The sequence below is a fragment of the Notechis scutatus genome, chromosome 3 (genome assembly GCF_049901735.1).
Source record: "Notechis scutatus isolate UNSWTSFEM ecotype Mainland chromosome 3, rNotScu1.2, whole genome shotgun sequence".
Lineage (NCBI taxonomy): Eukaryota > Metazoa > Chordata > Lepidosauria > Squamata > Elapidae > Notechis > Notechis scutatus.
In genome coordinates, this window is record NC_142011.1 from 204,588,177 (window position 1) to 204,605,156 (window position 16,980).

The 16,980-nt window shown below is 39.8% G+C and overlaps 1 protein-coding gene across 20 annotated transcripts in view; it reads right to left on the bottom strand.

Annotated features, from left to right (window-relative positions):
- Positions 1 to 16,980, bottom strand: part of PTK2 (protein tyrosine kinase 2) — a 216,056-nt gene that overhangs the window by 63,685 nt on the left and 135,391 nt on the right. For 11 of the 20 annotated variants that reach the window (XM_087962246.1, XM_087962244.1, XM_087962247.1 and 8 more), the window contains 2 exons: positions 10,986 to 11,042; positions 7,850 to 7,947 (listed from right to left, as the gene is read on the bottom strand). In XM_087962246.1, the coding sequence (XP_087818372.1) occupies positions 7,850 to 7,947; positions 10,986 to 11,042 (155 nt within the window). Of the gene's footprint in view, positions 1 to 7,849; positions 7,948 to 8,942; positions 8,964 to 10,985; positions 11,043 to 16,980 lie in introns of all 20 variants that reach the window. The other 9 variants (XM_087962241.1, XM_087962235.1, XM_087962240.1 and 6 more) reach the window with 1 other exon arrangement.

Consider the following 16,980-nt stretch of genomic DNA (forward strand, 5'->3'; position numbering starts at 1 on the left):
AGTAGACAAACTTATATGCTGTTGTCTAATTGACTTCCAGCCTATTAATGTCTTACCCAGCATTATGGCTGTTCCTGAAGTCGACTTTCTAGTGTCTCTTTCTGATGCAAAGCTAGCATCTGCATAAGCACTCAAAATTAAATCACCCTTTGGTTCTAAATACAATGAATAATTCATTGTCTTTTTAAGATATCTTAATATCCTCTTAGCTGCAATCCAGTGTCTTTCACATGGTGCAGAATTGAATCTAGCCAACTGATTCACGCAGTACGATATATCTGGTCTAGACCAATTACTAATATAACTCAAACTACCAATTAAAGATTGATAAATCACCTTATCAAACTCCGGGCTTTGTACATCAGTGTTGCTAAACTCCTGACTCATTGGAGTCTTAGCTGGCTTACAAAGCTCCATCTTGTAATCTTTTAGTAATTTGCTTATCTTATCTTCCTGAGATATCTTAAAACCTTTCCTTGTTTTCTTTATATTCAAACCGAGATACTTCTTTATCTCCCTAATTGCTTGATCTTTATTCTCTTTCCTAATGATGTTATTATTTTATTTGCTTCATCATTAGTTTCTGTTATCAAAGCAATGTCATCTGTGAATAGTAATAATAATGATACTTTCCCATTTGTCTCCCTCTTAAACAGACATGGATCGGCTAAACCAGCTTTAAATCCTATATTGTCTAGTTCCTTTACAATATACTGGTTCCATTCATAGCCTAATTGTTTAAGACCATAGAGACTTTTCTTTAACAACCAACAATCATTATTATCCTTATTTTCACTTTTAATACCAACAGGTTTTTCATATAAATAATATGTTTTAATGGGGCGTGCAAGTAAGCAGTTTCCACATCTAGATGGTTAACTATATAGTTTTTACTAGCTGCCCACACTAAAGCTGCCCTCAAGGTTGCTGCCTTAAGACTAGGTGCAAACACCTCATCATAGTCATTAGCATTCTGCCTAAAACCTTGGGCTACTAACCTTGCCTTATGGATTAAATTACCATCCTTATCTGTTTTTACCTTAAATATCCATTTGCAGCCAATGGATTTCTTTCCTACAGGTAATTTGGCATTTTCATACACCTTCATATCACTTAATGAATTCAGTTCCTTATTCATTGCTGCATACCATTTTTCTTTTTCCTTAATAGGATACTTTTTAATTTCTTCTACAGAATTAGGAACTTGATTAATCTGGCACACTGTGTTAGCCTGGTACCTATCAGGCGGTCTAGATACACGTGTAGTTCTTCTGGGAATTACAGGGCTTACAGGAGGACTTTGTTGAACTACTACCTGTTCATCTTCCTCATCCTGTTCAGCTATTGAATCTGTTTCTTCCTTTATGGGCACTATTTCATCCTGTATTTGTCTCTTTACTTTATTTTTAAAATTACAGGGATAACTAATGGGATTTCTATAGGATTCAATAATTACATCTTTATTGGCATCCTGTTCTAATTTCTCCCATCCTTCATGTTCTAGAAATTGGGCACTAGCACTACATAACACTTTAGTTGTGCCTTTCTCCCAAAATCTATATGCCCTATGGTTTGCCTGATAACCAATGAAGAAAATCTTTTAGCTCTATGTTGCCCTTTTTTTCTGAGTTGTGCAGGAATATGCACCCATGCTGGTGCACCAAATGTGTGCAGGTAACTTAAATCAGGTTTCCTGCCATGCCATCTGGTGAATGGAATTTCACCTGTTGTTGTATTAACAACGTTGTTCAATATGTTATTAGCACACATTGTAGCCTCCCCACAAAGAATCAGGTAACCCAGAATCATTTAACATTGTTCTAACCATTGCCTGTAGTGTTTGGCCTCTTCTTTCAATAAAAGCATTATGTTCTGGCCTGTATGGAGCAGACTTCTTATGCTCTATTCCAGCTACCTTAAGTCTGTTCTGGAATTTGTTATTAATAAATTCCGTACCATTATCTGTCACCAGGGTTATCAGTTGCCGTTTAGACTTTCTTTCAGCAAACCTAAGCCAATTGAAAAATGTTGATATGTTTCAGTTTTGCTTTTCATTAAATAGCAAAACCCATATCTAGAATAATGGTCCATAATGCTCAGTATATATCTAGCACCCCCATACTGGGTTTCTTTGGACCTATTATGTCTGCAAATACTACTTCTAAAGGTTCTTTTGTTTTGAAACCATTTAGCCTATTTGCAGGCAATACTTTGCTCTTATCTTCACAGCAAACATTACAACGCAAATATTTATCACAAGATTTTAACCTTATTCCTTCAGATAACTCAACTGTACGTTTTAGCATTTTAAAATTTACATGCCCCAAACGCCTATGCAATAAATGGATACATTCTTTATGAGGCTTTATATTATTAAATACAGTCTGAGCCTCCCCTTTCTTACTATTATCTAATACATATAATGTTCCATTTAAAGCTGCAGTTACCCTTTTGTTATCTTTTTCAATTATGCAATTATTATCCTTAAAAGTAATTACATAACCTAATTTATCTAATACCCTTACTGAAAGCAAATTAAACTTTAGTTGCGGTACATACAACATTTTTATATCCTGGTTTATGTACGGACAACGTGCAAAACCTTGACCTTTCGCTTTCAGGTTCCAGCCATTGGCAAGTGATATATGTTGAGAACTTGTAGACATTTTTATAAATTTTGTCTTATCTCTTGTGATGCAGTGGGATGCGCCACTGTCAACCACCCATAAATTATTCTTCACATCAGAGTTGCTAAACGTGGCTAGTTCAAATGCTTTCTTTGGCTTTTTTACATTCTGGCTTTTTCTTTTTGCAGAATCTTGCCAAATGTCCTCTGCCTCCACAATTAAAACACTTTTTAATTGTGTATGCTGTTGAAGATAAATTCTCTTCTTCCGGGTGCTTTACTTTGCTTTGCTGGTTTCTTTCAAGCTTTGAAGATAATTTCTCTTCTTTCTTATCTTCTCTCAGCTCGTCACGCTCACGCCTTCTTCTGGCTTCTTCTAGTAGCCTGCCTGTTATGTCGGTTAATGAGAGGCTTTCTTTTGGCAATACCTCTAACGAAGTCACATAGTCATCATAGCTTTGATCTAATGAAGATAATATTATGTAGACTTGTTGCAGTTCATTAAATATAAGCTCTTTTTCTTGCAAATCTTGAAAAATGCTCTTCATACAGTTTAAATGAACTAACATATCTCCATTCCTCTGAAGATGCGTTCGAAAAAGCTTCCGTGTAAGATTTATATGTGCTCCTACACTGTCCCGAACATAAATCTTCCTGAGGTTCTCCCAGCAGTTTGCAGCATTTTCTTCTCCACGAATATGGACAAGCTGCTGATCACAGAGAGTCAGTCCTATGATGCATAAAGCCTGCTCATTCTTCAGTTTAAAGTCTTGTAACTTTTCTTTATCATCATCATTAGCAGGATCCCAGCTACTCACATCTGGTGGGTTTGCTATAATGTCCCACAATCCTTCTTTACGTAGAAGTAAACTACATTTCATTGACCATGAAACATAGTTTGTTCCATCCAGCCTGGATATCATGGACAGTTGTGACAAATTTACTTGTGCCATTGCTCTTCAGATATTTTGACTATTTTAAACTAATTAAAACAGTTTGTTTTTACAGTAATGTGCAACTCACACCAACTCTCTCTGCTATATCCTGGTTAGTTAGACTATGCTGCTGGGCCCATAACCAATGTTAGGGTTTTGGAATTAACCCTAGAAGAGTATTGCAGCAGTAGTCAAGCCAGGCAGCCAAAGGAGAGTGGAAGGGCCCCAGAGTATACACACACTGAACACAAACACTGTTTGTAGTTTAAATAGTTTTTAATCCAGTTAGAGTTTAAGCATTGTCATTCAGTCCATTAAGTCATTCACAGTATTTCCATCCAGTAAGACTCACTATTACAGTCCAAGTTAAGAGTCCTTGCAATATCTTTATCAGCCGATAAAGATATCTTCTCCTCCTCCGGTTTCACTCTCCAGAGAAACAAACGCTGGATATTCAGTAGAATTACGCAGTAATCAGCAAACAGTAGCAAACAATAACAGTTCAGTCACAGGCACTCACAGTCAGTAATCACAGTTAGTCGCAGCAGCACACAGTAACAGTAGCACACAGTTACAGCCAGCAGACAGTAAGCTTTCCAGCTTCTAGTGCTTCCTTATATTGTAACTTCTAACCGCACCCTTAATCGGCTAATTGCCTGCTGCATTGTGCTTAAAGTGATAAGCACTTAAACCATGATATCTAAGTTTTATATATTTATTCACCCAAACCATATTTGGTATCAATGTTATACCTAACAAAACCTGACCAAACTATTAATGTTTAACTTTAATTTAATATTGTGGAAGGGGTTTTAAATTTTTCTTCTCTATTTTCTATTAGATATATCTGTTTTTTCAAAGACTATTTGCATAATGCTAACACTCATTTCTTCAAAAGTATAAAAAGACATTAATACTAAAATTGTATTGCCAATTTCAAGTTTCTAAGCAATAGCTTGAGTTTGTTTAGAAATTAACTTTGCCTTTTTGTTATATAAGAAGGAATTCAGCTCTCATTATTATTCTATGAACCTCAGCTTAAATTAACCAGATTTGTCTCAGACTGCACAGAAAAGATACCAAAAAGTTGCTCTGATCAATTGTGCATTGCACGCTAATTTTTCTCTGGTAATTTTAATCTGCCCATGAGCAGCTTGTTTCGTTGAGCTGTATAACCAGCATCATATAATACCATTCTTTTAAAAGAGAAAAGTAGATTGCCTGTGACACTAAGGTATTTTCAGAATTCAGTGAAACATGGCTTAGCCCTTATCGCTTCTAAAATTGCAGAAACCATGTATAAAGTTAAATGGACATCTTTTAAGAGCCATATGCAACGAAATTTAATTTTAATGTATGCCGATTAGTATACATTCAAAGTGACAATAAAGTTAGTCTAAGTCCAATCTTATTGTTCATCCTCTAAGCCAAATATTTAGAGCACTACACTAAAATGTACAGTATTCACGTTTCTTTGAAGACCCCCGTTTTGACTGTCAAGAGTTTCATAACTAACTCTTTTTTTTTTTTTTATTGAAAGCCCCAAGGTTTCAACCGTCTATTGAAGGAAGCTAATTAAAACCTAATCGCTACATGGGAAGACAAACAAATTTCTCTCAACGCATCCATGCGTCTGTGCGAAGGAACTCGAAGCTGCAGCTTGTGCTGAAAAGTTCAAACATCTCCCACAGCAGGCTCAAATCAGAAGCAGCTGGTAGGACGCATTCTCTGCATTAAAAAGTTCACGCGTTACCAATAGCTAATTAAACCCTTGGGCCAAATGAGGTTTCCCTACTCCTTGGACACCATCTCCTCCGCACACATCCCCACCATGGCATGATTTAACAACTGCGTACAACAGCTGGGCATGTTTATCGGAGCATTTAGGCTTTGATATAATCAGAGAGGTGATGAGTTAATCTCCCAGCTTAAGTTCTTATTGTTCCACTTAAGCCAACGGTTTGTGACTTTGCCACACAACTCTCCACCAAAGACTTGGTACATGTGTCTTCCAATGCGTACTTATTATTTTTGGAAAACTAAAACCAAAAAGATTTCCCCCACCTCCCAAATATCTTTAACACCAGTGTGCATCTAAAGTCCAGGAACTGGAATTCGCCTACACACTGCTCCTTCTTTGCTTTATCCTGTTTATTTTTTTTTTCCTTCAGGAAAGAGCTGAGGTGCACGGAATGGCACAATGAGCTTCAGGGTCAAGTGAGGAAAGGGTTTAGCCTTCATTTAACATTTTAGTCATCATGATCATAGTCATGGTTAGCGGCATTTGCTATACAAAGCAGCGGGACACAGTGTTGAGAAAGAGGGGAAGGGAACGCCAGAAGACGAGCCATATTTGCATGAGAGCAGCAGGCTGAAATTGGTTGACACCAAGCAAGATGAGATGACAGGCAACAAGGAATGAAAATAGCTTCTAAGCAACCAATCGTCCGAAAGGCGCTTTTTCAAAAAAGATGCTTTTTCCATAGACATGAAGCAACCAGTCTTATATAACCTAGTCACATAAACAGCCAGTGAGCGTGAAGAAAATGCCATCAAAGTGAATATTAGTGGTCCAGCGTTGAACTGTGTGTCCTTGATGCTCTCTAAGCTAGGTGGTGTTTGTTGTAGTTTGCCAGCAGTCTGTGCAGATGGCAGCGGAATCGGACAGTGAGGATGAAAGGGGACCAGTCAGGGAGTCTGGGGAGGACTCGGACGAGGATCCTGCGTCCAATGCAGAGATGGGGCCAGGACCATCTAGGAGTAGGATGCTGACTCTGGAGGCTCCGGAGTCTGGCAGCAGTGAGGCAGGGGACCCAGGGGAGCCTGTTCCCAGTGCGCATGTGCACAGAGCTGCCAGAAGGCAAGAGCAGCTAAGACAAAAGGGGCGACTTGGGAGTAAGGCTTGGAGGTGATTGCCCCTCCCATAAGGTATAAAGGACATGCAAAGGTAGAGAAACCTTTGCAGGAAGCAATGTCGTTTGCTCTGTTCAGATTAAACCTTGAAGCTGTGTATGGACTTTGTACTTTGGTTGGTTTTTAATAGTTAATTTGGCACTTTAGTTGTTGGCAGGAATTCAAAGGAGAGAAAGGTGGGTGCTTATCTCGAGGGACTGTTTGGGACTCATTACGGGCTGGGAATGAACATAATTCCCAGTGTTGAAATAAAACAAGAGTTGTTTTAACTAAGCGTGTGCTTAATTACGGTCTCGGAAGCCTTGGTCAGAACAGTCTTCTTGCAGACGTTTCATGACCTAGATGAGTAATGTCATCAGTGCTAGAAGGGAATGGGGTTTGGTAATGAAATGCTGGCAACCAAGCTTAGAGACCATCAAGGACCCTACATGAATAAGTGAGTGAGTGAGTGTGTGTGTGTGTGTGTGTGTGTGTGTGTGTGTGTGTGTGTTTTCTTCAATTTTCGCGGGTATATGTATGGTATTCAGCTTTGTTCGGGTATTTTCCTACATCATTATAGTTGTGCTTTTAAAGTTGTAGCAGCGTATGAACACAATACAGAAGCCTGATGATGGCAGATGAGATTCTGCCGAAACATTGCTACAACTTTAAAAGCACAACTATAATGACACGGGAAAATACCCGAACAAAGCTGAATACCATACATACATACATACATACATACATACATACATACATACGTGTGTGTGTGTGTGTGTGTGTGTGTGTGTGTGTGTGTGTGTATGAAGGTTTGCTAGAATGAAACAAGATGAAGGACTAGACAAAGGACACCATCCACACACACAGCTCTGGTATAAAGAACTCTGTCTTCTCCAACACTCTTTACATCACTTGGCCGGTATTATAGTTTGATAAATATGAATGCGTGAGGGTGTGCAGTTTAAAGAATGTTAATCCATCAAGATAAAAGGTTAGCGGACACTCTTTGCATACATAAATTAACAAAGTTCAAAACTTGACATATTTGCATTTTCACTAGAACATAAGAGTATACAGTGGTGGTGCAGTGGCCTAGAGGCGGAGCTCTTGCCTCACAAACAGGAGGCTGTGAGTTCGATCCTAGGTAGCGACAGATATTTCTCTCTCTGGGCACAATGAGTAAATATCAGCTGTGAACTCTGCCCTGGCATCCAGCCAGTAAACACTCAGCTTCATTCAGTTGCCCCAACTCCACCCCGATGCAAGGGATTAAGGGGTCATTAAAAGACATAAAAAATTAAAAAAAACAGGAGTGTACAGAGTGGATAGTAACACACAATTAGAAGGAAGCGAATTCTACTTATGAAAAAAGCATGAAAACATTACAGATACCTACCGGAGTGACATAAACTCCCTGGTGAACATCGCCAAACTGCCCTTCGCCGATGCAGCGTCCCAGTTCAATCCGCTCCCTCTGAATCTCATAATCCCTGGCTATTAAAATACAATCCATTTAAATTTAAATCCAATGATGAAATAGCTTCCCCATGAAATACCCCACAAAAGACAAAATGCCATCGAAGGTCGCTTCAAATGATTACCCATTTGAAAATCATGCCTGAATTTGCCCACAAGCAATCCATATAAGTACCATTTCTATATTGGAACCCTCTTAAATACCCATTCAAATGGAAATCCCGGAACGGGTATGAGACGTCCAGTTCTGAATTAGTTTCAGTGTGTTTAGTTACATTAATGCAAGCAATGTAATTAAAACATCTTAACTGAATTATGACCAATGGTTCACATGGAAGGACATGCAAAAGGGGTAGGTTATTTTGATTAGCTCCTGCTAAAATGGCATATTTAAGAGGTCTCCATTACATGGTATTTTAGGGGCTTGTGGTTTTAATCCTATGCATATATTCCTGGAAATAAACCCAATTGGAGAGTGAGATTTAATGCCAAGTAAAAATACAAAATATTGAATTGTTAATCAGGAAATCAGCCGAGAATAAGTTTTAATAAGCCTGAAAAAGACCTACCCTAAATACCTATGCAATTTATTCTGCTGACACTTCATACATATTTTATTATATATATATATATATTTTTCTTTAGTAAACTGCTTATTCCTAAAATCATTAGGCATTATTTATTGCCAACTGAATTGTCTATTTTTATTTCCGTATTTCAAATAAAATAGTAGGAAACATGCCTTCTTGTTTCCAAAGGGAGAAGTTGAAGTGATTTATTATGAGTTTAAAAAAAGTTAAGAATAGATATAACATCTTCTGTAGTCTATATATCCATTTTTATTTGAACAAAGCAGTTTTTTTTTATAATCCCACAGCTATCAAATGTGTTGGCTTAAAAATACACAATTGAGCCAGCACTTTATTAATAGAAAGTCAACAGTTTCTTTTTTTTTTTTTAAAGGTATCTCCAAAAATTGTAAACAGATAGATAATTAAAGGATCTCCTGTTACCTTCATCTATTCCATAGCTTTCTGCAGTGCAATTAAGAGAAAAATCAAACACCAGCTTAGAAAATGCTTCTTAAAATGCAAATTACATTTGGAAAAAAAAATCCCAGTATTCAACATCCCACACATAGACATTGTATTTGAAATTTCTGCAAATACCCCCAAAATACATGATCTACATTTATGACATCATCGTAACACTGTCGAGGCCCAGATGCCATCCAAATTTACTTTGCATATTATAAAACATTTTGGGATGAGGTGGTTACATTTATCCACTACATATCAGGCTATTATGACCTGTTTTTCAATAACAATGACTAACAATTAAAAAAAAAAGTCATTCATTCCCTCTCCCCTAAAAGAATGCTCTTTTAAAAAATAATAATAATAATGTGTGCTTCCATCCTTCAGAACAGGGATCTCCAACCTTGGCAAGACTTGTGGACTTCAACTCCCAGAATTCCTCAGCTAGCAAAGCTGGCTGAGGAATTCTGGGAGTTGAAGTCCACAGGTCTTCAAGTTGCCAAGGTTGGAGGCCTCTGCTTTAAAACAGGGGTCACCAACCTTTCGGACCTCAGGGACCACTAAATTCATAATTTTAAATCCCACAGACCACTAATATAATCTGACTGGGTGGGCAATCATGTGACTGGATGGGCGTGGCCAGCTTGATGTCACACACGTTGAGGGGCGCCTCGCCGGCCTCTCCTCGCCCCTCCCCTCCCAGCCACTCCTGCCTGCCCACCCGGGCTCCTTAGGACCCCAACAGGAAGCAGTTGTTGGAGCTAGGCAGCCACCCACAAGAAAGAGTTGGCAAAACAGCTGGCTCAGTTCCAATTGGATCTGGCCAAGAAGGAGGCTCAGCAGAAGCACCTCACTGAGGACTAGGAGCATAGGCTTTCCAAGCAGAGGGAAGACCTCCAGGAGTGCAAGGCCAGGTCCCGGCGCCTGGAGGCTGAGTGGGCTGAGATGGTCAGCCAGGTCCAGGCCATGATGCAGTCCCACTGGAATGAGGCCCTCCGTCTTCGCCACCAGTGCCCCCTCCCTCCAGCCTCTGCCCAAAGCCCTGCACCAGGAGGCTGAAGCAGATCCCAAGTCGGAATTTCTGCCCCCTCTGACCTGCACGAAAAGACCCCAAAGGGGGGAGGCTCCCTGCAGCAACACAAACATTCATTGCACGTATCCGGCCCAGGGGACGTAGTTTGAGGACCCCTGATTTAGTGCAATATAAAAAAATGCAAATAATTTTCCTGCGGACCACCAAAATTTTCTCACGGACCACCGGTTGGTGACCACTGCTTTAGAACAAGCTGAGATTTTCCATTATACCTGCACTTTGGAAGTTGGGGTTTTGTTCTTATTGCCACTGGTTTGTTTATATGTATCCCGCCTTTATTATTTATACCAACAACCCAAAGCAGCAAACATATCCAACACATCTTCCTCCTCCTATTTTCCCCACAACAACAATCTCTGTCAGGCGGCCTGGCACCAAAGTCACTCAGGTGGCTTTCATGGTTAAAGCAGGACTTGAACTCACAGTCACCAGCTTTCTAGGCTGGGGCCTTAACTGCTAGACCAAACAGCTTCTCATTTTCAATCATCAACCCAAACCACGCTCTGAACGGGTTTAGATAGAGGAAAACTTTGAGAATGAGTTCCCTGCCGCCTTCCTTTCCTTAATGTATAGAAGTATAAGAAGCTGGAGAGGGAAGCACATATAATCCTAAAGCTAAAAGTGGTTTATTCTTTTGAGTGAGACAGCACAGTACCTGAACTTACCAGCAGTTTGCCATCTGGCCATCAATCAGAAATGCTCTCTCTCAGTTGCTTATGTGAGTCTGTGTGTCTACGTCTACTATTTCAAAAAACAATAATAATAACGCCAGTGGAGGCATGTCAATTTTTCAACAACACTTAAACCATTTTTTTCTTCCAGTCTCTAGGCCCAAAAGGATGTATCCCAAATATTTTTGATTAAATAGATCTACAACTATGTTTACCGACTCTTATCAGATGTCCAAAGTGAAAAGGATGACTTACTTGAAGGCATGGTGTACGTATCTTCTTCATCTATGATCTCTGCATAGTCGTCGGTTTCTGAAAGGAAAAGAATTGGAGAATCTGAAGGAAATGACCATATTACAAAACAAATCAAAAAGACACTGTGTGTGTGTGTGTGTGTGTGTGTGTGTGTGTGTGTGTGTGTGTGTACATACACACACAGACTGCTTTTCTATCCAAATCTAAAAACCTGCAACCTTTTCACCCATATAAATCTCCATCTGCCACCATGTTTAAAATCCTCACTCCAGACAAGGTTAACTGAGGGACACGAAGATGACCTCATTACCACCTACATTACATAACCAAGTTTGTTTTTCAGGGACTAGAGAGAAACTGAACGCATCTTTATTATCAGGAGACAGTCCTATTATTTAGATCCAGCAGTCAAAACATGAGTAATCCTGTCTGAATCGTTAACGCAGAAAATTCACAATAAAGCAATGGATGAGAGAGTTTGCAGGGGCATAGCTTGACACACAGCTGCACCGTGAATATTTGCGCCCAAAATAGCAATGGTTGTGATATTATTTTTTCTCTATGGCTTCTTTATAAATAAAAAAAAAGAGATGAGACACTGCTGGTCTTTCTTAAGGCCTTGAAGACTTAGATTTGTGTTTGGAGTATGGGGTCCTGATGATGCTGGCGAGCCCATTTCTTGATTCCATTAACTGTTAAGAAGGATTATTAATTGCTGCTTTCTCGGCTGCTATTTATGCTATTTAAAATTGTATTACATTGCTTTATTCCTTTGTTAAGTACTGTTGGCCACCAAGAGTCATGAACAGCCATATAAATTTAATCGATCAAGTCGATTAACGGATCATCTTTAAAGACCAGACAAGGAACAATGGATGAAAACTGATCAAGGAGAGAATCAACCTAGAAATGATAAATTTTCTGACCCTGAGAACAATCAACCCATGGAACAGAAGTTGCCTTCAGAAGTTGCGGGAGCTTCATCACTGGAAGCTTTCAAGGATAGACTGGACTGCCATCTGTCAGAAATGGTGTCTGGTCTCCTGCTTGGGTGGGGGTTGGACTAGATGGCCTACACGGTCCCTTCTAATTCTGTTAATCTATGTATTACAAGTCTGTCCTTAACAAATTCTAAGTATTACAATATTATTGTCTAATTCTATCCTTACTGCATCCCCAATATTTTCATCAAGATGTAGCTTTTATTATGCAAAGAGATTAGCTTTATGTGTATAACAGTCATTCCGGTTAGAAATCTTAAATGTATATGCTAAATATTCATAAACACCCAAAGCTGTCATTTCGTTTCTGCTCTGAATGGCTAGCTCAAACCCAAAGTATCTATCTTCCCTGTCATCTAAACCCTGGTAGCATTTGAGTTTAAATAAAGCCTTCCCCCCCAGGAACAGGATTTTGTTCACTTGTAAGATTTCCTCAAGCCATTCCCACCTAGATAGTTTTAAAAAATAAAGGGCAGAATATTCCAAGGAGAAAGAACAAGAAACTGCTATACTTGAACTGGGAAAAACTAGTGGAAAGTACCCTCTTCAACAGCCTTGCTGAATTATTGGAATTAATTCAAGAAGTATGGGAGAGTCCAGAAAAGAAAAAGAAAAAAAAACAGGCTATGCTGCAGAATTTAGGTCATCTCCAAAAAAAGGTTAATTGTTTTAGTCAGAAATGGCATTCGTTTGTTAACTTCTTCAGTCTGTGTGATAGTTAAACCCTATTGTCTCTCATTTCTATTATTCTGCATAAAGAGGGCATTTGTACAACTTCACGCTATTTCCCCAAAGATTGCATTTTCTTCATTATCCTCTTGCGAGTTGAAATCTCATTTCGAAACAGAAGTTCTGCTGAGGCTCACAAATTAGAGCAGTCTGCAATGAACCTGGCATGTAGTTTTACACATCCGCGTCTATAGAGATTCTCAGCCATCCAGGTCATATGTTGTCCCAAAAATGCTTTTTCCAAGAGGCCACTGGACTTTCTGGTTTTTCCTTGAAGACGTTTGGCTTCTCATCCAAGTTTTATAAATTGGGTTTCATAAATTCTTTTGCCACTCCATTCAGGAAAACTCATAGCGGCTTGCATTCCCCAATATATGGAATACATGGAAACTAATCCAGGAGAGAAGCCATCTAAAACTAAGAAGAAATTTCCTGACAAAGCAATTAACCAGTGGAACAACTTGCCTCCAGAAGTTGTGAATCCTCCAACACTGGAAGTTTTTAAGAAAAGATTGGACAACCATTTGTCTGAAATGCTATAGGGATTCCTGCCTGAGCAGGGGTTGGACCAGAGGATTAACAGATTAACAGAGTTGGAAGGGACCTTATAGGTCATCTAATCCAACCCCCCACCCAAGCGGGAGATCCTACACAGGTGGCACACAGATCCATTTATGCCGGCACGCGAGCTGCAGCAAACTTACCTCACTGAGCATGCGCGTGCCTCACAGCTGATTTTTGGTGGTTTGAGGCCTTTTTCGGCCTCCCAGAGGCTTGAGGAAAGCTTCTGCAGGCTATGCAGGCCGAAAACTAGCCCTGTTTCATCACTTCCTGTTTTTCCGAAAATACCTGAAGTGACAAAACAGGGCTAGTTTTTGGCCTGCAAAGCCTGCAGAAGCCTTCCTCAAGTCTCTGGGAGCCCGAAAAAGGCCTCAAAGTGGCCGAAAATCAGCTGTGAGGTGCAGTGCAGGTAAGGGGGCGGTGGGGTGGGTGGGTGGGGATTGCGCGTGCATGCGTACAGAGCATGGAGTTTCTCCTTATTTCCAGGTTAAATCTCTCCTTGTTCAGTTTCCATCCATTATTCCTTGTCTGGCCAGAGCTGCTTTAGAAAATAGCTTGACTCCCTTCTCTCCGTGGCAGCGCCTCAAATATTGGAAGACTGCTATCATGTCTCCCCTGGTCCTTCTCTTCCCTAAACTAGCCAAGCCCATTCCTATAACCGTTCTTCATATGTTTGAGCCTCCAGTCCCCTAATCATCCTGGTTGCTTAGGAGTCTCAACTTCTTTTTTATAGTGTGGTGACCAAAACTGGATCTAGTACTCTAGGTGTGGTCTTACTAAGGCTTTATAGAGTGGTATTAGTACCTCACTTGATCTTGATTGTATCCCTCCGTTAATGCAATTTAAGATTGCATTAGCTTTTTTGGCTGCTGCTGTACACTGCTGGCTCATATTTAGCTGGTTGTCCACTAAGACTCCAAGATCCCTCTCACAGTTACTGCTATTTCACCCAACCTATATGTGTCCTTTGGGTTTTTCTTGCCTAAGTATAGAACTTTACTTTTCCCTACTTTGAATTTCATTTTGTTAGATAGGGCCCAGGGTTCAAGAACTCCCAAGGTTCCTTCGAACTCTGTTATTCTGTATTCTGTATATTAAGTTAAAAACCTCCATCCAAAGCCCATCATAACAGACATCCATGGGTCTGATGAGAATAAACTAATCCCTGGTTTCCCCAAACTTTCTCTTAAAAAATCTCCACAATTCTTTGGAAGTCCAACAGGGAGGAGCGAGTCTGGATATACTTGAGGGTTTGTTTGTTTTTATAATGAAGTTTGATTTAGAGCAGGGGTCCCCAAACTTGGTAACTTTAAAAGTTGTGGAGTTCCACCCCCAGAATTCTGGGACTGGAGGTCCACTAGTCTGAAAGTTGCCAAGTTGACTTCTGATTTAGAGGAGGATCCCTGCAGTTCCATCTTAAAGTTACAACCTTTCCTGGACCGAGAAGTCACTCTAGCCCTAGTCACCTTCTACACAGGCTGTGGCAATGTGGTTCATGTGACACTGGCCTTGAAGAGGATCCAGAACCTGATACTGAATGCAATGGCCAAAGCACTGAAGGCTAAACAGGTAGTCCTCAGCTTACAACAGCTTGTTTAGTGACCGTTCACACTGAAAACAAGGGACTTATTACCGTTTTTCACATTCACGGTCCCTGCATTACTAACTTAAGAACTCCACTGACGAACTTAACAAAGGCGGCAAGAAAAGTCGTAATATGGGGGCAAAATTCACTTGATAAATGTCTCACTTAGCAACAGTAATTTTGGGTTCAATTGTGGCCATAAGTTGAGGACTACCTGTATTTCATATTTGCAAGAGAATCCTCAAATAAGATTGTTTGCACAATAAATGCTACACAATACAAAGCATGTCGGCTTCCCAGGTAAGAACGTTATATCGTTAAATGATAGATACTTTTCCTGGCAAAATAAAATTTATCTGTCTCCGTCTCTGTCTCTAGAATAGTTTTGAATTATTTAAATTTTACTTAATTTAATTACACATCTCTATACAGTACTCTGCTATAAAGAAGAATTGTCCAGGCAGTTTACAATTAACATTGCCTAGTTCCATGGTTATTTATTTGGCTTATTAAATTTTTGGCAGCATTCTCTCAGTCAAATTGAGTTTATTATTCACTTTTTCCTCTTTCACTTTTGAGAAAACAAGCACACGTGGGAAATGCAGAATCAATTTTAACCACAAAGAAATAGAGTAACTTATTTTAAGCAGGCTTTTTCAACAGATTAAGAGATGCTCCAGGTTTATCAAAGGAACTCAGAAACAAAGAGGAGTCAGAATACTATTAAATTTGGAACCTATGGTACAATTGGAAGATAGACAAGAAAGGAATAAAAAAATCAAATAAAAGGGTATGATAGAAATTTGTAAAATTATATGTAAATTTATTTGTGATAAATAATTAGAATGAAATATTGTATTATAACTAAATAAGTGAATTATTATTTGATACAATGAGAGAGCTGTCAATTAGAGTGAACACTATTTGCTCACGTTGCGACAAATGGAATGTTTTGATTTTATTGTATGTATATAAATTTATTTAATAAAGCATATATGTGTGTGTGTGTATGTATGTGTATGTATGTGTATGTATGTATATGTATGTATATGTATGTATATGTATGTATATATATATATATATTTGTTTTCTGAGGTTCTCGGGTATTTGTATGTGGATCTTTGGTTATTCGGGTTTTCTCCCGCGTAAGATTGGAAGTATCTAGGCAACGTTTCGATGAAGTCTCATTCATCATCTACAGGCTTGTGTCTTCCGCTCTGTGCTTCTCAGAGTGATGTGAGCTTGCAGCTGCTTCTTCCTTTTAACTGCTAGTGGGGGTGTGACTTGATTGGGTGGGGGCTTGGCTGTGTTCTGATTGGGTGGGGGGTGTTCTCATTGGGTGGGGTTTGGCTGTGTTCTGATTGGTTGGGGGTTGGCCGTGTTCTGATTGGCTGGAGGTGTGTTCTGTTCAGGTGGGGGCTTGGTTGTGCTCAGGTTAGTCTTAGTTGCTGGGGGATTTGAGCTGGTGAGCTGTGATCTTGCTGTTTGGCTTCGAGTTCGTGGTCGTGCCGCATCTTCATGGTGAGGGTCAGTTCTCTTCATGTATGGCTCGGAGGGGTTTGAAGTGGGTAGTGATGCAGCTGCAGTGCGGCTTCTGGTCCATGGTCGTGTCTCATCTTCTGTGTGGGTGTGAGTCTGCTTTTTACGTGGAAGTGTGGTGGTGGCATCTTGTGTGGCCCTGGTGGGTGTGGATCTGGTGTCATTCTTCATGTTAGGTACTCGTCTGTTCATGAGGGCGGGTTTCCAAATGGCTGGTAGGCGGGAGGTGTCATCTCTTTTATTCATGCTGTGTGGGCGTTTTTCTATCTCTATGGCTTCTCTGATTATTCTGTTGTTGAAGTGTTCGGTTTTGGCGATAGTTCTGGTATTTTTAAAGTCAATCTCATGTCCTGTGGCTTTGAGGTGTTGGACCAGGAAGAGGTCGGTTCTTCTTTTTGATTGAGTTCTTATGTTCTTCAACGCGTGCACTTATTCTTCTGTTAGTTTGTCCAATGTAGTGGTGGGGCAGGTGGGGCAGGCGGTGCACGGGATTTCGTATACTCCTTGGTTTTCTAACTCGATTTTGTCTTTAGGGTTTCTTAGGATGGTGGATATTTTTCTGTTTGTGCAGAATGCTGTT